This window comes from Pelobates fuscus, chromosome 3 (genome assembly GCF_036172605.1).
Source record: "Pelobates fuscus isolate aPelFus1 chromosome 3, aPelFus1.pri, whole genome shotgun sequence".
NCBI lineage: Eukaryota > Metazoa > Chordata > Amphibia > Anura > Pelobatidae > Pelobates > Pelobates fuscus.
In genome coordinates, this window is record NC_086319.1 from 186,995,244 (window position 1) to 187,018,526 (window position 23,283).

General features: G+C 38.3%; 1 protein-coding gene across 1 annotated transcript in view; it reads right to left on the reverse strand.

Annotated features, from left to right (window-relative positions):
* Positions 1-22,501, reverse strand: part of VWF (von Willebrand factor) — a 180,074-nt gene extending 157,573 nt beyond the window's left edge. Inside the window, exons 1-5 of the mRNA XM_063447819.1 lie at positions 22,300-22,501; positions 20,749-20,800; positions 15,413-15,586; positions 12,314-12,416; positions 10,158-10,366 (exon numbers count right to left, since the gene is read on the reverse strand). Coding sequence (XP_063303889.1) covers positions 10,158-10,366; positions 12,314-12,416; positions 15,413-15,586; positions 20,749-20,800 — 538 coding nt within the window. The 5' untranslated portion in view covers positions 22,300-22,501. The remainder of the gene's footprint in view (positions 1-10,157; positions 10,367-12,313; positions 12,417-15,412; positions 15,587-20,748; positions 20,801-22,299) is intronic.
* Between the last annotated feature and the right edge of the window lie 782 nt (positions 22,502-23,283).

The window sequence follows — 23,283 nt, forward strand, 5'->3', positions numbered from 1 at the left end:
ATGGTGTCGGAGCTATGTCTGGGAGATTGTTTACCTTCTTCCAGATTCGTGTGGTTGGAGTCACTGTCGGATGTGGTGGTGATGTCCAGTCAGTGACCGATGTCATCAGCCAAGGTATTGCCTTCAAAGATTCCCCAACCTGAGTTTGTTCTAATGTGACCCATAATTTGGAGGCAGGCTGGTAGGACCAGTCTATGATTCGTCCAATGTGTATTGCCTGATAGTATAGCCACATGTCCGGCAATCCTACTCCCCCCTTCTCTTTGGGTCTAGTGAGTATGTTATATCTTATTCTAGGGCGTCTTTTGGCCCATATGAAACGTGTAAATAAGGTCTGGATTTTTTTAAAGAAGGTTCGCGGAATAGCAATGGGGAGGGCGTTTAATAAATATAGCAGTCTAGGAAGGACATTCATTTTGAGAATGTTAACTCTTCCGAACCACCGGAAATGAGGTTTATTCCAGGATTCCAGGTCTGCACTGATGGTTCCCAGTAGTTGTGGAAAGTTAGCTCCGTATAGAAGTTTGTTGTGGGGAGTGATATTGACTCCCAAGTATTTGATGGATTTTGGCGCCCATCTAAAAGCATATTGTGCCTGTAGTCGTGCTTTATCCGCGTCTGGCAGTGTGAGATTTAATATTTCACATTTGTCTATATTTATTTTAAAATTTGACAGAGTACTATAGACGTCTAGGAGTCCTAATAGCTTGGGAAGGGACTTGTGTGGGTTAGCGAGTGTGAATAACAAATCATCTGCAAATGCCGATACCTTGTACTGGAGTTTACCTACTTCTATCCCCTCCACGTCCATATTATTCCTAACCGCATTCAATAGCGGTTCCAAACCCAGAATGAACAGCAATGGTGACAGGGGGCACCCCTGTCTCGTGCCGTTTGTTATTTGGAAGGGGTCAGACATTACACCATTGATCTTCAGCCTTGCTGAGGGGTGAGAGTAGATTGCTTGGATCCATTGCATCCACCTTTTCCCAAAGCCTAATGCCTCCAGCGTTGACAGGAGGAAATCCCAGTCCACCCTGTCGAACGCCTTTTCCGCGTCAATAGCTAGTAAAATAGATGGGGCTCGGTTTCCATGGGCTCCATGGATTAGGTCGATAATTTTCGTAGTATTATCTTTGGCTTCCCGTGAGGGGACAAATCCCGCTTGGTCAGGATGTATCAAGGTTGGGAGCATAGGTTTTAAACGCAGTGCTAACATTTTTGTAAAGATTTTTATATCTACATTAATTAACGAAATTGGCCTATAATTACTGCACATATCAGGATCCTTCCCGGCCTTGTGGAGCAGAGTGATATTGGCTTCCAGGCTGGGTTTGGGGATCGGCTTGTCTGGGCTTATGGAGTTAATTGCGTGTAGCAGGTGGTGACCAAGCTCCTGTATGTACGTTTTGTAATAGGTAGCTGAATAACCATCCGGACCTGGGCTTTTGCCTGAAGGGGTAGTTTTGATTGCATGTATAAGTTCAGTGAGCGTGAAGGGTTCGTCTAGGGACTTTGACACTGCTTGGGGTAGGACTCTGTCAAATTTATCCAGCAAATATGTTTCTATACTAGCCTTGTCTTGAGAGGATTTTGTTATGTTATAAAGTGAGTTGTAAACTCCTTAAATGTTTTTGCTATCTCCTCGTTTGATTGTACAATATTGTGATTCCCGGTTCTGATTTGGGGGATGTAAGTTCTCACCTGCTGGCGCTTTAACGCGTTAGCCAAAAGCTTCCCACACCTGTTCCCGTGAGCATAAAAGGTTTGTTTAGTCCATACCAGTGATTTTTTGGCCTGTGATTGTAACATGATGGACAGTTCCGACCTGAGGGATAAGAGTGTTCGATAGACAGATTCAGACATAGAATTCTTATGTGCTTCCTCTAAGTTTTTGATATCCTCTAACAACTCCGTCTGTCTTTTAAGTTTTAGTTTTTTAAGATATGATCCCCATTTTATTAATTCCCCTCTTACTACACATTTATGTGCTTCCCACTGGAGAAAAGGGGTTGTGTCTTGTGTGGCATTTTCTTTGAAGTATTGGGAAATGGTGTTGGCAATAGCCTTTTTCACTGTTGTGTCCTGTAAGATTGTTGTGTTTAGCTTCCACTGACCTTTGCCTTGAGCTAAGGAGGGGATTTTGAGTTGTATATGGATCGGTGCATGGTCCGACCATGTGATATTGCCAATTGATGCTAAGGTTATCAGTGAGAGGTCTCTATGTGCGGTGAGGAAGAAGTCTATCCTTGTGTACGCGGAGGCTGGTCTCGAATAGAATGTATAGTCTTTTGTGGTGGGATGGAGCGCTCTCCAGCAGTCCACTAATTGATGGTCGTGTAGAAGTCGTTTGAGTTGTGTCCTAGTCGCATGTAGATGGTTGGGGTGTCTTGCAGTGCTGTCCTTTTGGGCGTCTATAGAAATATTAAAGTCACCTCCTATGATTAATGTCCCTGTAGTGAGTTGTTGAATTTTATTCAATATTCTACGGAAAGTATAGCACTGGTGCTGATTAGGGAGGTATATGTTCACTAATGTGACTGGAGAATTGCTAATCAGGCCTTGTAAAATAATGTATCGGCCTGAGCCATCTATGTAATGGTTGCTATATACGAATGGTATCGTGGCCCCAATCAAAATTGCCACACCACGAGATTTGCTTTGTGTAAAGTTGTTGTAGTAAGCTTGGGGGTATTGTCTGTTGGATAGTTTGGGCGCTCCTGAACCCTTAAAGTGCGTTTCTTGCACGAAAACCATATCTGCTCGCATTCTTTGGAACTCCCTAAGTGCCATATTCCTTTTTTCAGGAGAATTAAGTCCCCGTACATTATATGAGAGTATTTTTATAGTGTCTATTAGAGGTGGGTTTGTTGTGAAGGTGGTCATGGTAACCACCTTTGTGGCCTTGGCCAATGTCCAGCAGTAAGTAGCTTAGCGATGTATGCGAAATGAAGTAAAGAATAAAAATAACAAAACTAATATGTAATATAACCGGTTAACAAGGAATTTAAAGAACTGTGATTTCTAAGTCCTGAAACCACTGATAACAATTAGTATATCCACTAACTGTCTAGGAGTCGGTGCTATAAGACTTACTCCGTCAGCCTCTGTAGCTGAGTCGGGATTACGTATCCGAAATTTTACTGTCGTTAATGCACCGCTCGTAACCTTGAGCGGTTACCAGGGGTATGAGAAAACAAGTATTGTAGAAGCAAAGAGTGAAATTGTGGCTTCTAACTGTATATGCCTGTTGATTTATAAGTTTTGTGTAACGGTTCTCTGCAACCGTTCTAATTACACTTATATTTTAGCGCCGCCAAGCGCGTGAAATGACGTGTTTGAGTCTAGCAGTGAGTGGTTTAGTGAATTACATCCGTTAGTTAGGGCTGTATAATGCAGTAGTCTTATCAGAATCATATATAGAAATACGTGTTTGTTTTTTTTTTTTTCTTTTTTTTTTTATGTTTTGTCTTTCCGTATATGACCATTGTGCATAACATGTGCAGCTGAATATCTCTGTCCTTGTAACAGTAGCGAATACCAAAATATATACCAAGAAATATAAAGTAATATAAACAAATATGGAAGGTATTTTCTGCAACTTCTTAACTGCGTCCCACATTCCCCTACAACCTTATTTACTAAAGCAGCATAGACAAAGGGGAGTTTAACTCTTCAGTGCCCTCACTCCAACCCCAACTGCCCCGATCTTCCCTTCCTTTAGGTTATATATTACTGTAGGGGGCCCCACATAAAAATGTGATGTAAGGTACAAATGCCCATTCCCCACCAGATAGTACTCTGTGAAAGGATATAATACTTGCGTCCATAGGTGCATGCCCCTCAAGGGTCGTTGCTGATGGGATTACAGTAAGTCCGAATTTGAGTCCGGGGGCCTCCCTCTGGGGGGATGGTAGAATGGGAGAGAGTTCTGTACCGAAAGGTGTCTGAGTTGGTAAATAGTGGGTAGATCATAAGTTCCAGATGAAGAGTGTGCCATTCATGTGTCGTGACCCACTGCCCGCGGTCTGGAGGTTGGTGTAAAAGGTAGCCTTTTCCCGGGTGTCCTCCTCTTCTCCACCGTTCCCCTCCATCTTGCTCGTTGAGGTAAGGCTTGTGTAGCTCCTTGCGACCAGGGGTCATACCAGTCCTGGATCTCCATATGTGGAATATCGAACGCTTTTGGAAAATCAGGCACGTCTTGTATAGTTGCAATGCTGTGTTGCACCCCTTGGTGTGAGACGTTTAGGGAAAACGGGTATCCCCACCGGTACCTAATGTCTTTGGCCTGGAGAGCTTGGACGATAGGCCTCAGTGCTCTCCTCCCTTGGAGCGTCTGCCACGCCAGGTCTGGGAGTATTTGTATACGGGAGTCAGACGTATTTAAGGCGGGTGAGTTCCTCGCTTGTCTAAGTATGTCCTCTTTTGTGGTGTAGTAATGCACTCTGCATACTATATCCCTTGGGGTCTCTTGCGGTAATCCCCTAGGTTTTGCTGCTCGGTGTGCCCTGTCCAGCAGCAATGGAGTTTCTGGGGCCCTCTGTAGGATATCATTGAAGAGGGTTTGGAGTATGCCTTTAACATTTTCAGAGTCCCCTTGCATCTCAGGCACTCCCCTGATACGGAGGTTGTTTCTCCTGCTCCTGTTATCTAGGTCTTCTGTGTGGCGCATTATCTGGATTATTTTGAGCTCCTGCGCTTCTTGTCTCTGTTCAATGTTGTGTATCTTAAGCTGTATGTTATCTCTATCCCCTTCTAGGTCTCCCACCCGGAGCCCTATCTGGCGTACCTCTGTGGCGACCGAGGACAGCTTCTCATTCATGGAGGATTCCATCTTCGCTAGCATGGATGCTATGTCCTCTTTCGAAGGTAAGATTTGTAGTAGATCTTGAAGTGTCGTGGGCCCAATCGGGCAGAGAGATTCGGAGCTGGCAGGGCTTGCCGGCGGAGAGACACGTGGCGAAGATGGCGGCGCCTCTGAGTCCGTCTCTGCTAGCGCTTTCACTTTGTCTCGGAAGTATCGGTCTAGATCTCCCGTTTTTTTGTTAGAAACAGAGCCCGGTGTGTCCACGGAGGCTTGCTGCTTCTTTTTGTTCCCCATAGCTGTATGATTTAGTCGCTCGGCGGCTGAAATTAACTCGGAGGAACGGGAGCTCTGCAAAGATGCGACCGCTCACATGTAGAGTCAGGCCACGCCCCCCGTGATTTATAAAATTGTGTTAAAATAGATGTATGTAGGGTTTGACTGAGTGTGATTGTGTATGTGAATTTGGCTGAATGTGATTGTGTGAGGAGTTGAGAGGGGTATAATCATTGGTTGTTTGATGGGGGACAAGTGATGGTATGATCCCTGGTGGATTCTGTGATGCTGACCACATCCCTGGTGGATCAGTAGTGAAATGTGTGATCTGCAGCTCTGGCGGACCACATAAACTTCTGGTCAAGCACTCGTGAATAACCCAGTGTTCTTGCCAAACTGGAATATACTAAATAATGGTATTGCAAGCCTATGCTGGTCCCCCTTGACAGGTGGAACTGAACAGCCTGGTCACAATAGCAGCCTTTGCGACACTGGTAGTTCTGGCACTGAGATGAAGTAGTCTTAAACCAAGACAGCCAATGGTTATAAGTCCCATTTCTTTTCAATGCTATCTGACAACAGGGCAGAGGGAGTTGGCTTAGTAGTAGATTGATAACTTGGAGATCTGCATAACATTTTGTTCAAAATGAGCATGCCATGACAGGTTCACTTAAAGTCCTAAACCCTCAGTAAATTATACACCAGTGATGTATCACTTATTGTCCCTATTATTCCTGCCCACTGTTTATGTCTCTTTGATTACTTTGGCATAAGCTTAACTTAGATCGTTTTGATTTTGATGGGGGGAAAAAAAACATGACTATATTTATTATCACTTGTTTTCCTCATTTCTTGATAAATATTCTTTTGTAACATTCACGTGTCATTTTTTTTGTTGGGTGCATTTCCTAATGCAGATTGTTTCAAATATCTATGTCCATCAACCAACTGTACCTGAGTAATATCCTGTTCTTTGTGTACACAATAATATATATGGTTAGGTGTGACACATCAAGACATTTTTTCTGCTATGTGCAATTGTACAGTAAAACAGGCTCAGTGAAGATAAGTCTGCAAAAGCAAAACACTGCAGTAAAAACTGTCCCTGAGCGGACTAAACGTGCGCCATGCGTGATCATTTTATCGTCCTTCAACATAAGAGAAGCCCTTTTCACAGGAATTGCGATCTGTCATCAATTGACAGATATCTCATCCTTCAAGCTCCAGTACAGTTCCCATGCATAGTTTTACGACAAAGTATTTCCTCCTCTGACGCCAGTTTACAAGGAAACAGTTGGCAGGCATCACCTTTCTTAATAATGTTTCCTCTGTTTGATACGTGCTTCCTGTGTCTTATCATCACTAGCAGAGGCACCTCTATAGAGTAATATGTTGTTGTAGTTTAGCTGGGGGTGTCATGTACTGTTTCAGCTTGTTTGAGCCATGTCATCTCTAGATCCCTGCTTGCCATAATTTTCTTGCACTGTTTTTATTTACTTGTTTCAGTAATTCATTTTATAGCACTAGTGAATATGTTGCTGCTTCATCTCAATAAAGTGGTGTGGGTGCAGTGGCCTTGTAGTTCTAAGCCTGCTGCATACGGTTCCATTCAGACTGCAAAATACAGATATTGTTCGCACTATTTAACAATGTCTAGATTTTGCATTTCAGGCACCTAGTGCATCCAAACTTGGTCCAGGTTTCCGCAGGAGTGAAAGCCAGGCTTCAAATCCAGGCCCAGATTTTTTTTTTTTTTTTTTTTTAAATCCAAACTATTTGACCACTGACAGGGCTTGCAGCCAGCAGGCAAATAGTTAAAACTCCTCAGCACTGTGAGGGTTAATTATGTGGCAGCAGGCCAGCGATTGGTAGTATGCTGCCACATTGAAAATGTAAAAATGAATTAAAAGGCTGTAATAGTCCCAAATTACTATCAGGATGATTTGAAACCTTTCTATGTCTTCATCTGTCTTGCGGCATGAGAGGGCATATCTACTAAATGTTTTAAACCAGGAACTGTGCAGCCATTGTCACTAAAAAGGCTAATGGGTGGTAGGAAGGGCCAGAAGGAAGACACTAAGTACTCCTTCTGAATATTATAATTAGAGGGGGCAGAGGGGATAGAAACACTAGGATTCCTACCTTATATTATAAAATCCAGTTGCCCTATAATTAATCCTCCAACGGGATGTTTGAACTGGTGGCTGCTAGCACTGCCAGCAGTCTAGTACTAAATTATATGATCAATTCACTTGCAAAAACAAAAACTAATCAATGATAATATGCTAGTGTGAATCCTGGCAGATTTCAATTCCAATTTTTATTAATATCAGAGCTTTGTGAGAATCTTCTGAAACTTTGTATAGGGTTCAGATGTGAAAGCACTGATATCTAATCCAGACATAGAATGTTTTTGCTTTGAGAGAGTTCAAATTTTGCTTTAAAAAAAGTTAGTTCCAGTTTGTCAGATATATACATGAGATTATACAAGTCACACTGTGTTAACTATCGATTAGATTTTAGAACAAAATAGTGCAACCGAAAACTGTGTATCTAAAAAGATGTTTTGTTCTTGTTGGCAACAAAATACAGATCTAGAGCATCAATCACTGCCTTTGGGCAAATGGTGAGTCACTCCAATTAACATTATTTATATGTAAACAATATGTATATATATATATATACACACACACACACACAAATTTTTATTCTGTTTGTGTTCAGTACATCAACCTGATGACATTCCCATGAGGGGGCTGTTGTGTAAATTATTTAAGTACAGTAGCGTTTTGTCAGGACATTTGCCCAGAGACTGCTGTTAAGGGAGGGATCTCACTAAAAAAGCCAAAGGCACATATTTTATTTTATTATGTTGAGTTGCATCAAAAAAGGCAGTTATTACGAATATAAAAAGACAATAGTTTATTTACATACACCAAAATATTTTTTGACCTATGTAAACAGAATTTTCATTCTTTGCCAGTTTAGTTTTCCTTTTTTTTTTAATATATTAATTAATTTCTGCCCAGCTCTGATTTTTTTTTTGTAAATATGAGTGGACTAGAAATTATAAACTTTCAAAGTCCATAAGTAACGTTAAGGGACATTCTAGCCACCATAAAAACGTCATCTCATTCAAATGGTTGCAGTGCCTGGAGTCTACTGGGAATGTCCTACTGTTTAGTGTGAAATTAGTTTTGAATGGTTGAATACTGATTAAGAATCCATAGACCACTGTGGCTCCTCTTGCATGAAGATTTGGTGGAGAGTAACTCAGCATTCGTCACACCAATCCATAGCAGCAATTGATGGCAGAGATAGGCTTTGAGTGATGTTTAATGCTGAACAATGGCACTGTACGGGGACCCCAGGCACTATAGCCACTTCAATGAGATGACAAAGGATTTTTATCCAAGCCATATTCACAAAGCAATTTAAAATCCACGTGCTGCGCGTTTGTATGTTTATGTGTGTTTGTGTTTGTCTGTGTGTGTGTATCTGTCCACATGTACATCAAATAAATTAAACATTTTAGATTGTCTAGGTGCATATATAGGTATTTAAAAACCCTAGATCATTAGGAGCTTCTTGAAGACTGATTTGAGTTGTCCTGTGGTTAGTCATCCTTTTGTCCTATCAGTAAGGCCATGAGTTAATATTGTTGGACAAACATTTGAAATTGTTTAATATTTTGGATAAACTTTTAAAATAGTTTTTTTAATATTACATTTTTGTTAATGGATCATATATAACACAAAATCAATATATAAAAAAAAAATCAAAATATATCAAATATCAAAATATATCAAATATCAAAATAGTTTTAATGACATTAAATCATTTTGAAAGTTTACCCAAAAATATTAAACCATTTGAAAAGCTTTGCCAACAATATTAACTTGAGGTCTTAGTAATAGGCCAAACAATATGATGACTGTAACGGACCGTTTCACTTACAAGAGGATAAAACCCAGTTTAGGCGATAATCCCCTTTACAGATGCACAGGCAGCTAATGCAAACACCATTCTCCCGACTGGAGACACACGAACACTGAATCCGAGAAACCTTTTAAATTCTCCCAAGCATATGAATGCTGTAGACCATTGAATAGGAACCATACGAATAGGCTTGTACTCCTAGCAGTCAACTGGAACAGCATGCAATAAATCCTTCCCCCCAATAATGAGACGACACATCATTTTGAGGGTAAAACAGGAACTCTGGACTGGCTCATCCAGCCTGGCCTTTATTTCCAACTCACACATACAGGCCACACCCAGGGGGAGGCATAAAAGAACCAATGACATAGATGTTACCTCCCACACATCCCCTCCCCTTAGTGTGACACATAATCCCATTATGCATACAGTGTAAAATATACTTTTACACAACTTTCATAACTTTAAAACCATACATCACATTCACATAAAAATACATATCCACAATCAATCCATTCAGGGGAACAACAAAAAATGGCATGAATCCGACCAGGGGTTCAAAAGTTACTAAAAGTATCTTTTGTTCCTTTCTGGCTGGCAGAAAAACATCCCCACAATGCACCCTGGTTTCCTCCCTTCTGCCCTGGAGTTAATTAGAGAAGTAATCCAATTATCCAGGACTAAAGGCAGACTCCATTAACCACATGGTTGCAAAACGACATAAAACACTTTAAAATACATAAAGTCACATTTACACATAACACACAGACATTTCACCTATCCCCAGATAGCTGGGATCTGCACGCACAAAAACTACCGAATAGCGCGCAGATCATACTCACACAGTACAATTGCCATGGAGCTAAAGTCTTTCCCATAGTCTTTCATTATATGAATAGGCTCCATGGTATGGCTATCTGGGGTATCACATTCCCATAAAGTCTGGTCCATAGTCCAAAGGCAAGAGGCGGGCAATCAGCCCCCTCTCAAGCGCCGTTTTTATGACAGCCTGAAATGCAAATTTTGACACTCTTGGCCTTGACATGTTACAGTACCTTTTCAATATCTGTCCGTTATATATTTATAATGCTTTGTATTGTTAAAAAATGCATATTTATACACTTTTTTATATTTTTACCTTCTTGAGTCATGAAATCATCTTCTGCAAGCTGATTATAGTTGCCACAAAGACCGCATGTTTTGTTGAAGAGTTTGTTGGATAAGAAAACCTGTATATTTCCTCTAGTGTCTATCTTGACAATGAATCCGTGTTCTTGACTCATCAATTTATAATATCCTGCTTCAGTCTCCAAAAAGATCCCATTAGCGGCATATGGCATTGAAATGCTAAAGTAAAATATATTTTAAAGAGATTAAATGAAGTCAGACGCCATTTACACTCTACCCAATGCATAATTACAATTATATAAACCTAATCTATACATACATCAGTGAGGATAGCAAACAATATTACTTTATTATATTTTTCCCATTTTCCAAAAGCAATATAAAAACATTTTCTTTCTTTACCTTATCTAGATTTTTCTGAACACAGTTAGTATGGATAGTACTATGTGTACAGGTAGTATTAAATGATACCTGTCATTGATATTTTCACTTATGCTCTTTTAAAAAAAGCATAAACTTGTATCTATACATTGTGCTAGCAAATGTATAGTTTGAGCAAAAAAACAAACAAACAATTTAACCCCTTAAGGACCAAACTTCTGGAATAAAAGGGAATCATGACATGTCACACATGTCAAGTGTCCTTAAGGGGTTAAAAATAGTTTCCCACGAATCTGTGATTTGACGGACAACGGAGAGCAGAAAAGATCTCCCACAGGCAGTCCTTCTACTCTCCACACGTAGCAACCACAGCTCATGCACTGTGGTTGCTATGGTAACTTTCTAGAATATGCTACTAGCTTGGCTAGGGAGTATAGGAGCATAGAGTATAGTAACTGGCATCCCTCCATTCAGATGTTGGTACACTGTCAGCATCATGGAGAAGGCTTTCCAAGCAGGGCATATCACAGAAGTCAGCAGGTGACATGCGGGTGGACTGGAGCTAGGTGTTACGTGAAGAGTCAGTAAATGTCATTGTTTTACATTAAATACATTATGTATCTCTATGATATATGATGTATTACATTTGTTGTGTGGGGTTTCACTTAAGTTGAAATTTACACTATAGTTTCATTTTAACATAGTTTGAGTAAGGATCCAATCCACTGAGCACAGAACGGGAACATATAGTGAAATAGTTTGTTGAGGAATGCCACCAAGCTTTTAAATTAGTAGATAATCTATGTGGACCATTTGTAACATAAGATTCATTATCATGCCTGCAAATATGTATTTAGAAATGTATTATAGTAGGTAATATAGAAGGGAAGGTTAAGGATAACTCTGAACCAGTTTCATAAGCCCAATGTCATGGCAGTGTGCAAAATTTTAAAACAATGTACTCTCAGATTGATAGTACATTATCACACTAATCCATGTTCTCTCCATCCTCGATGGGAGCTGATGGCGGAGGCAGGCTGCTCATGGACTCATGGTTTGTGGGGATAGACCTGTCTGTTGGGCAATCACCCCAACAGCTGACAGTATTTTATGTTGCTGGCATGGAAAAATTAAATAAAGCTGTGGCCGATGCCCTTACCCAACTTAATACGGTCTCTGTGTGTCATTGGGAAAGGGGGGCATCGGGTGGGTGGTACAGTCATCTAGACAGCAGTCAGGTTAAGGATAACATTGGGCTTATGTTTCATAAGCCCAATGTCATGGCAGTGTGCAAAATTTTAAAACAATGTACTCTCAGATTGATAGTACATTATCACACTAATCCATGTTCTCTCCATCTCCAACATATATCCCATGATAATTCCTGGATCTAGGTATGTGACCCCTTTATTGGCACAGAGCTAGTACACCCACACAGTAGGTATATATGTGAGTGATTAGTTAGCTATTTTTCTCAATTCACACACGGAAAAGCCAAGAGCCCAATTATTGTTTTGTTGTTATTGGTATCATTGCAATTATTACATGTAGATATCACAGTAATTTAAAAGTCACTAGAAAGTGCTCCAGTTTTTTCATTTTTATTTTTTCAACTTTAATAGTGCCTCTATTTAATTTTATATGTATACAAAGATTGAGGTTTATCAGGTTTTCTGTAATTCATGTCTGATTTAAAATGAAAAATACAATAGTTACTCAGAAAAAATTGTTCACTTATTCTGAAATATAATTGAACATTTTAAAGGTCATCTGATAAAAAAATACCTTTTATCTCCTTGAGTTGCAGTACCATCCAGAAACACATGAATATCAAAATATTCTCCCAGATACATTGACACACTCTTCTTTTTTCCCTTTCGGTAATCAACTGTAATGACAAACACATACATCTCAGAGATAGCACATGTTAAGGACTAAGACTGCTTTTCATATGTTCAGCTATTCTAAAGGCTCATTGTAACCATTTGAGTGCCAAAGACATGACCAGCACATTATAAAGCAATGTTTGGGGCACACCTCTACAATTCAAAGGGTTACAGATTGCTTACATTATACCATAAAATATTTCCAAATCAAGACTAACAATAATTGGACTGAGTGTTTTAGGTTTCTTTTTTCTGCTAGTAACATTACCAAGTAGAAGACTTATAGTTGATCAGAATATGTGAAAGATTTAACCATTGTAGAGATGATACAGGCTTTGTACAGTAAACCCCAATTTAGGGGCAAAAATAAAGAGGATGTTTTCTACAATGTGATCAGCATCTCTTGGCAATTTGTTCTTGCTTGGATAAAAGCTTTGGGCAAATTATTAAATGATCAGGCAACATTGCTTTTTCCTTAACATTAGCCCTTCACGTAATCAACTCTTGGCAAAGCAGTTTAAATTAGGAGAACTATCGTCCTATCTCGCTACTGCCTTTTGCATGCAAGATCCTTGAAAGAATTGTGTATGCGAGATTGACAGACTTCCTCGAGTCCAACTCTCTGCTAGACCCGCTTCAGTCTGGTTTCCGCGCTAAGCACTCTGTGGAAACGGCACTTACCAAAGTATCCAATGATCTACTCACTGCAAAATCTCATGGTCACTACTCTATCCTAATTCTCCTTGACCTGTCTGCGACTTTTGACACTGTTGATCATCAACAGCTTCTTCTCATCCTCCGCAATATCGGTCTACAAGATATTGCTCTCTCCTGGTGCTCCTCCTACCTCTCCCAGCGCTCTTTCAGTGTTTCTTTCTCTGGCTCTGCTTCTTCTCCCCAACTCCTCTCTGTTGGTGTCCCCCAAGGTTCAGTACTTGGTCCTCTACTGTTCTCCATCTATATTGCCTCCCTTGGTAAACTCATTAGCTCCTTTGGCTTCCAATATCATTTCTATGCAGATGACACGCAAATCTACCTGTCCTCTCCTGATCTCTCCCTGTCCCTCTTGACTAGTGTCTCTGGCTGCCTCTCTGCTGTTTCAAACTGGATGGCTGCCCACTTCCTTAACCCCTTAAGGACCAAACTTCTGGAATAAAAGGGAGTCATGACGTGTCACACACGTCATGTGTCCTTAAGGGGTTAAACTAAACTTGTCCAAAACTGAAATTCTGGTCTTTCCTCCCTCAAGTGTTGTTACTCCTGTGTCTGTCTCCCTCCAAGTCAATGGTGCTACCATCAGCTCCACCACACAGGCTCGCTGCCTAGGTGTTCTCTTTGACTCCGACCTCTCCTTCAAGCCTCATGTTCAATCTATCGCCAAATCCTGTCATTTCCATCTCAAAAACATTGCGCGCATACGCCCCTACTTAACGCCAGATGCGACTAAGGTGTTGGTCCATTCCACTGTCCTTTCTCGCCTTGACTACTGTAATCCGCTTCTCAGTGGTCTTACGTGCTCCCAACTTGCGCCATTACAGTCCATAATGAATGCTGCAGTGAGGCTCATCTTCCTGTCCGCCCGCACCTCCCATGACTCACCCTTCTGTCAGTCCCTACATTGGCTTCCTATAAAATATAGAGCTCAATTTAAAATTCTGGTTCTTACTTTCAAATCTCTACATAATGCTGCTCCCACCTATCTATCCTCCCTTATACACAAGTATGTCCGGTCTAGGCCCTTACGATCTGCTGAAGACTTACGTCTATCTTCTGTCCGTACTCCCACCTCTGATGCTCGCCTTCAAGATTTCTCGAGGGCTGCACCGTTCCTGTGGAACTCGCTTCCCTCCTCCGTTAGATGCTCACCCAGTCTCCACTCTTCAAAAAATCGTTAAAAACCTACTTCTTCATAAAAGCGTATCAATGAAACTGTTAATAGCTCCCTGATTCCTCTTATGCAACTGTCACTAGTGTAATACTATCCTTACCTTTTGTGTCATTTTACCCCACCGCCTCTATTTTACCTTTTTTGTAATTTTACCCCACCACCATACAAAACTAATTCTAAGAAAACACATTTCACATACAGGAACAGTAGTTAAGGCCCTTCCCAAATGAGGTTACAGTCAAAAATCTTGCATGGAAATACTCCATATTTGCTCATTTCCTGCAGTACATGATTTGCAAATATTTGGCTTATATTCACAATAGTGCACGCACAATTTGTACTGTTAGAAGTAGTGGTTCAAAGAGTTCTTCTGGTAGAGATTCCTAGTAATGAAGCAACTATTGCAGATTTGTGCAAGTGTCAGTAAGACTTTCAACTAGTCGTAGAAGACTCTAAGAATTGGGGATTCTTAAATGAGTATTGGACCTGCGTGGAATGGCAAAATGATTGTCTGTCTGACACATCAGACACACTTGAAAAGCAATTAACTCAAAATATAGGTCTTGAGTTTATATTTTTGGTTAAGCTTTTCAAATCATGTAATTTTTATAAATAAACTTTAGAAATTATTTAATATTAAAAAATATATATTTTAATATTGTTTTTATATATCGCTATATTTTTTATATGTGATATATTTTTGATATTTTAGAATATTGAAAAAATAATTGTCATTAAATAAATTGCAAATCTTTTGAAAAGCTTATCTAAAATATAAAATTAAGGCCATAATACTAATAACATTAAACAACACTATCAATAGAACTAACAGCAGCTTACTACTCAGAAATATGACACATTAAACAAAAGATAAAAAAGGGAGAGTATGACAGCAATAAAACTTCAAATAATCTCTCTTTAAACTGCAATAAATATGTTTAGAGATCAGTCTCTGTGATAAGGATATATTGTTCTAAATTGAATTTTAGCTCCATAACTTATTAGTAAAATTTCTCAGAGCAGTCTCACCCCAGCCCACTCCCCACTTAAACCCATAAAATTAGAAGGTCCTTATTTTTTATTTTGTAATGTTGGGAGTTATGTTCTTACCTAGTAGGGAAAAGGAACGTTTATGACATTCTCCAGCCATCATGTAGCTACAATCACCGGCAAAGTCATAAAATGTGCCATCGAAGGTCCTGATGTGATTTTCTCCAAACAGACTGCATCGTGAAAGGAAAGACGAGTCGAGTTTTCCTTCTACAACCAATGGGCTAAATGTTCCTAAAAAATAAAAATATGATTTATGGTTTTAGAATGAGCATACCTTAGGTTTGCACACACTGATAAGGTTTACGATCAGACCACATTGAATTAGAAGATAAACTATTAACTGTCTGGAATTCACAAGGAAATTTCAGATCGGAGGTCAAAATAGCAGAAACATGTACAGACTCTATAAATTCTGTCTTGACTACTTTGGCTTTTAAAATGTAATAATTGACAAATTCCTTTCTAAAACATGTTAACTAAGGCAGTTTCATTTTATATTGACTCTTCATGTCAACTATATTTATTTTATGCAGAATAAATAACGGTTCAGGCACTCCAGGATAACAAACAAAAAGCAGCTTTATTGGGGCAAAACCAGTAAGGTTTCGATCCTACCAGGTCTTTAACCCCTTAAGGACCAAACTTCTGGAATAAAAAGGAATCATGATATGTCACACATGTCATGTGTCCTTAAGGGGTTAATAAGCTTGATAAAGACCTGGTAGGGTCGAAACTTTGCTGTTTTTGCCCCAATAAAGCTGCTATTTATTGTTATCCAGGAGTGCCTGAACCGTTATTTATTCTGCATATCTTGAAAGGGAGGCCTGGCCAGCCCTGGTTTCAGAGCACCTGGGTTACTTGGTGGGTTACTTGGTGAGGGCGGTATCCAGTACGTCTCCACGCTCTGTCAGTCCCTGCATTGGCTTCCAGTTAGATATAGGGCCCAATTCAAAATTCTGGCACTTGCTTACAAATCCCTACATAATGCTGCTCCAACATACCTATCCTCCCTCATACACAAGTATGTCCCGTCGAGACCCCTGCGCTCATCCCAAGACCTACGCCTATCCTCTGCCCGGATCCCCACCTCTGACGCTCGCCTTCAAGACTTCTCTAGGGCTGCACCTATTCTGTGGAACTCACTTCCCTCCTCAATCAGACTTTCACCCAGCCTCCACTCCTTCAAAAAATCTTTGAAAACTCACTTCTTCGTTAAAGCGTATCAATTAAACTGTCAGCAGGCTTCTCATCCCCCACCCCATGACTCCTTTCCTGCAACTGTCAAAAATGACCTACCAAGCACTCAATAAACCCTTCTCTAACAAACTATTTAATTCCCCTACTTTAACCCGTTTGTGTCACTATACCCCACTCCCTCTAGCATGTAAGCTCATTGAGCAGGGCCCTCAACCCCCTCTGTTCCTGTACGTCCAGTGGTCTGATCTCAATTATGTGTCTGTTAGTCCACCCATTGTACAGCGCTACGGAATTTGTTGGCGCTATATAAATAATAAAATAATAATAATAATAATAATAATAATATGTATTTTGACATGGCACTAAGATATACAGAGAGATACCTTATTTGCCTTTCAATTAAAATCTAAATTAAAGAACTATGCAATATGTACACACTCTGCGTATGCGTAGGATTCTGCATATCCTTGTGCTTTCATTTCGGCTTCCCTGGTCTTAAATTTGACATTCACTTTGAATTCTCACCTGATGGTTTCCACAATTTCCCTTGCTTCATCTTTTTATTTCCATAAAGTAATCATTACTTTTTTATATAAGCATACTGTTGTAGAGATTTTACATGTCATGTAATGTTAGCTATTTTTTTTTTTTTACAAAATAATAAATCTTTTATTACGCCAACATCTATAAACTTGCTATTTTGTACAGTTATGTTCCAAAGAGGTTGTGAAATTTCACACGTACACTACTCTCAATAAAAAAAGGAAACGTATCAAATTCTTTAAAGGACCGCTAAAGTCACCCAGACCACTTCAGCTCAATGACGTCGAAGGGGGAGGAGAGGTCACCAGCGCAGAGGGAGCCCAGCGCTGGATTAAGCTAAGTAGCTGAAGGGGTTTTAACCTCTTCAGCCCAGCGAGAGGGGTCCTTGATGGGGGGGGGGGGGCTAAGGATTATATAGCGCCAGGAAAATTAGTTTGTTTTCCTGGCACTATAGTGGTCCTTTAAAGAATGTAGCTAATGGAAATTGTTCCCTGAGTATATTTCTGCTGTAGTAATTTGAAAGGAAATTTTGTGCTAAATTGTTGAAGGAATGTTTGGCAGAAAAAGTGCAGGAAATCAAATATATACAAATAATATGCTAAAAACAGCAGGAGGCTATAAACACTTTATTTCTTTTTCTGCAGTATTCCATTTTGACTATATTTTCTGGTATTGTAAAGTAACTAAACCATATTAAATTGAGGTAATAAATATGATAGCTATGCATGAGCTCCTCAGTTTATTAGAGGCTGTAGTTTGGTCTCTCCTTCTCCTCCCATTTGTTGCTCAACCACTGTCATTATTAGAAATACCACCATTACCCTTTTCATTAGCATTAGTCAACCAAGTGGTAGAGGCTAGTGTTGTGACAACTTCCACTGCCACAGATGGTAATCCACCTGCATTTTAAGTATCCACAAGATGAGGGGTTGAAAGTAATGTATTTCACTGAGGCAAGGTTAGGGATCACTGTGAATGACTCTAAGAGTGATTTGCAAAGTGCAAACTGTGTGGCAAAGAAGGGAGTAGGGGGAGAGTGGTGGGTCTTTTCACTAGTTTTGTTATGAGCCTACATCTGAAAAGACATTACAAGTCTACATTGCTAAAAGAAGAAACAGACAAATAAAGTACTAAGGCAGGTACGAAGATTACTGGTACTATATCTGAATCTGCGCAGTCCTCACCACCTACCAACTGCGGTCCCTCCTCCACTACTTCCACCCTTAGGCAGAGCAGTGGGTATAGTGTGGATAGTTCCAGTAAAAAACTGAGGCATGTGGGACAAGTACAGTCACACACCTCATTATCCTAAGAATGTGTTCACCAGCCCACTCTTTCACATTTTTGTTTGATTTGGTGTTTTACATGACTGTAGATAGGGAGCCATTTAAGCAGACTATAAAAGAAATTGCTCCAGAAGAATTAATTCAATGCAATCCACTTACAGCAGAAACATACTCCTAGCACTGTACAATTAATGCGTGGTATTATGAAAGGAATAGCTGGCTAAGGCTGTAGGTCAGTTGCAGCACTTCACCGCAGATTTATGGAGTGCTCCTACTGGCCAGCATGCTCTCCTTGATGGTACACTGATTGTGGTAGTGGAGGAGATCCAACCTTAGAATCATGACAAACCAGGAGTTGATCTGTAGGGCAGCAAGAATCCTCTTTTTTAAAATTAAAATTATACCTGCTGCTGCCGTTACCTTGTTTCAGTAATAAAAGGTTTTAAAAGGAAAGTTCTCACTTATATAGTATTATAATTAAAATTACAAGTTGACAGTTCAGAATTGGCATTGCAAAAATGCCTGATCCTGTTTAACCATTTTTACATTGCAGTACACTGAAACATACATTTCATGCCCTTTTGGTTTGTCCAAATCGTTTTTCTAAAACAATCACATGGATGAAATGTGTCCAAAGTGAGACACCACATCAATTTATTTTTTTGTATGAATACATTCGAACGAACAAATTGTGCCATGCACAAGTCTAATAATTACTACAGTAAACAGCAATTCTGCTGCAAGGTTCTAAATTAAACAATCAAGGTGAGCATTCGTTTGATTTCCACCACTATAACTTTTCTCCAGAATTATAATAATTATGAATCCCAATAAAATCTTTGCTCTTCATATTTTTTTTATTAAATAATTAGCATATATATAATAGTAGTAGAGTTGTAAAAAGTCCCTCCTATTTATAAAAAATTAGATTTATTTTTTTCTTGTACTCTTTTGGTCTTCATTATGCAATTTGTTTTTAAACGTGTTTGTTTGTTTGTTTTCAATAAACCAATATACACCTTGGTTTGGGTACAATTCCGTTTTTAGTGCACTACAATTGTAGTGGATCAAGAGACATCGTTTTTGAATGGAAAAATAATTAAATCAGCTTTGGAACTCTAAGGGGGAGATTTATCAAAGTGTTTGGTCAAAATTGTCTAAAGTACTGAAAGTGAGACAATCACCATGGTAACCTGCGGAACCAGCACGCACATTTCATTGGTGACTTCTCCCCAGCTTTTTTGAACAGAATGCATTTTAGACTACAGACTAAATATATTGGCATTGTATTAAGATGTTGCTATAGTTCTAGTAAATATTACAGTTGAGTTAAAATACATAAAATAGTAAGCCTGTATGTAAGTGTTCATGGGGTCGAGTATATGTAGGATTGTGATGCTTGCATTAGAGTAGAGGAGAGAAAACAGTAGGTGCGAAACGTATGCAACGTTTGTATTAATATTTTATTTACTTAGTGCAGCTAGTTACAGCTGTACTTTATATGTTACTAGATTGTATAGAGAAAACATAGTAAGTTTTTTATGCAGATATTATAGTAATAGGGACCATATACGAATGTACATTAAAAAAAATGTAAATTATGTATTAGGTATGATCAAACTTTGGGTATGTTTGACAATTACTTTTGTTTTTCTGTTTGTTATTATATATTTAAATAAAGCTGTGGACAAATGATATCCATTGAAAAAAAAAAGATCAAATTGATCTAGTGGAGTAAGTTTTAGCCCATTTTAATTACGTATATGTCGAAAGAAAAGCAGAGATGAATATATAAGGTTGAGAATTGTAGAATAAATTAAATAACATTTGTCTATTGCAATCACAATATAAATAGAAACAAAAAACAGATGTATTTCCTATGTGCTTTGTGAGTATTGTTTTTAACTTTCCCTGTACAATGTTCTATATTATAGTTTATATAGTTTCAATTTGTGTGTGTACGGAATATTTGCACAGTTTTAATTTTGTTTTTATTGAATGGTGTCTATATTCATTCTTTTTACTAGGTGCACAAATATGTTTATTTTTTTACATTATTTAAGTTTTCATATGTTGCTTTGGTAATTCTGGTAAATTTGGCAATTTAAAGAAACATCACTAGAATTTAAGGACCCCTAGGCAAAGGTATGTTTTATAAACAACCAATGGATTTTATTTTGCGTATTATAACATGCTCAAAGAATGCAATACAGAATGCAGATTTATTAAAAAAATACTTAAACTCAGCTCTAGTCATAGCCTCCATTTTGCATTTCAGACATTCATTTGTTATGTTTCGGAGTTTAGTGAATAGGTTTATTTTTTCTCTTCTAGCCAGTAGAAGATCAGCAGAAATAGTTCTCCTACCTGTACTGAGTAGGGTGATCAGCATGAATGGTAAAATCTGCAGGAAACTCATCTACATAAAAGAAACATAAGTCAATACTGCATACTGAAATTAAATGGTTGCGTGACATTTTACTTACAAAGTGCAAATATATTCTGCAAATATGTTCTAATATAAGTCATGTTTAATGTTCTTAATTCAAACAATTGTGGTTAAATTAAATTACCCAAAGTTGTTAAATAATAGAACAAACAGCAAAATACATGCTCCAGGTGTTCTCTATATTGTAACCTAAGTTTGCAGATTTTCCTTTAAATAGGGACTTGCACTGAGGTAACAGTTGTTTGTTCCGCTTTTGCAGCGTGTATTGGGGTAAATAATGCAGTGGAGGTAGGTAATAAACATACTCACCTCCACTGCACTTCCGTATTGTAGATACTTGACTTCCCTATGACCCCCGGGAGAACTTAACATAAAACAGAGAAATGCAATTGGTATTTTCTCCTGCAGTGCTGTACATGAATATGTACTGAGCATACGGCACTGCAAGAGTTAATTATTTCGCATATTTTGCCAGGCTTTAACCCCTTAAGGACACATGACATGTGTGACATGTCATGATTCCCTCTTATTCCGAAGTTTGGTCGTTAAGGGGTTAAAAATAACAGGAAATAGAAAGAATTAAAAAAATAAATAAATAGCACAACCAATAGCTAACTTTTAATTAATGATGGTGTGCTAAAAGAAGCAATAGTTCCTTTTTTTAAAATATTTTTGCAGTGACTTAGGTGCAATATGAATAAGTTAACTAGTGAAAACATAATTTATTTACTTTAGCAACAGCTAGTATGAACAAACATTGTCAGGGCAAAGATACTATTACATTTATATCATCACGGAATATTCTTATTTTAATATAGTCCTGACATGAATTGAAAAAGTTGATTTATTTTTTTACCACATTAACTGATAACTAAAAAAAAATACAAATAAAAAGTCAATCCTGTCGGAAACATAATATATAAGGCAAGTACTAATGTGATTTATTATGTAAAAACATTGCCGGATATCATCTTTTTTTATCAGTTAAGTCATGTCTGTGATTTAAATTGTAATACAAATGCATATATATATATATATATCTAAATAACAGTTGGATTTTGTTAGTGGCATTATTAAAACCAATGAGAAAATGGAATATACAGCTTAATTAATGACTGTAAAGCTCCACGGGGCTGTCAAAGCTAAATAAAGGTCTTTAGGGAACATTCTATGATATTTCCAAAGTGTAATATTTTGTTTTTAAAGGGCTAATGTCAACACCTTGAAACTGTTTCTTAAGCTTATTAATTAAACACATCTAGATTACTCAACTATGTGCACCCTATATGTTTTAAAGGTATTCCTTTATTTTCTAAAATACAGTACAATGTGTGTTAAATAGATTATAATACATATAAGTAAGAAAATGTAATTAATAGACATTCTGAATATACAGAAAACCTGGACTTGGTGGAAGTATGAAAGCAGCTAATTATGTGTCTGACTAATAAATTGGCAATTAAATTTACCTTAGGACATCTGAGATAGAAATTTCTCCGATGAATCACGCTGTCAGATGAGTCAGTTGGTTTTGTGTTGTTCCAGCCTCTAGAAGCCCATGTCCCTTGCTTGGATACCACACAGGACCAGACTAGAGTCTTATAGATCCAACAACTTATGTATACTTTTGGCAGGAACTTTTGTTCATTAAGAGGAAAGATAAATGGTGAGTGCTACATCCGTCTGAATCTGACACAATAGTGTAAAGCTCCTATCAGGAAAATCAGTTGGCTTAATTACCAGACGTGAACAATGAAAGGAAATGACATTAAAAAAATTGTTCGTGAGTGATTGGACTTTGAAATGCTTCATGTTATATTTCATTGGTATAATGATGAGCACACAAAATCGCCTGTTAGAGGTTTGACAGAGGTCTTCTTAAAAACACATTTACTTAGTTACCAAAATATATGCTGTTCCTTTTCTAATTTAGATAACAGTTATGAAGAAAAACACTATTAAGACCCAGGACACACTTGGGATCAAAACATGAAGGTCTCAAGACGTATTTTGAATGATATTATGAAGACCCCTTACTTGAAACAATAACATAAAAATTCCAGGATTTGCTATGCAAAGCCAATTGAAGAACCAAGGATTCATTTGGAAACCAGAAAAAAAAAACGAAATGCTCCCTTCTCAGATAAATAATTTGGTATTACTGATGTTATATTGGAAAAAGAAAAATATTTATTTGTGCAATGAAATGTTGCCTGGCACAGAATTAATAAAAAAAAAAAGGTTTATTTTGTTTATTGCATTGCTCTTTTCCATTTTTTATTTTTTCAATAAAAAAAAAAAGAATAACATCATAGTGTAGTCTCATTTTGTGACTAATACTAATTCCTCATAAAATGTTATACTGACTGTAATACTGTTCACATGTGTCTGTCTATGTATGCAGGGGAAAATGTGAATTCACATGCATGTACAAGGTGACCAGACTAATCATT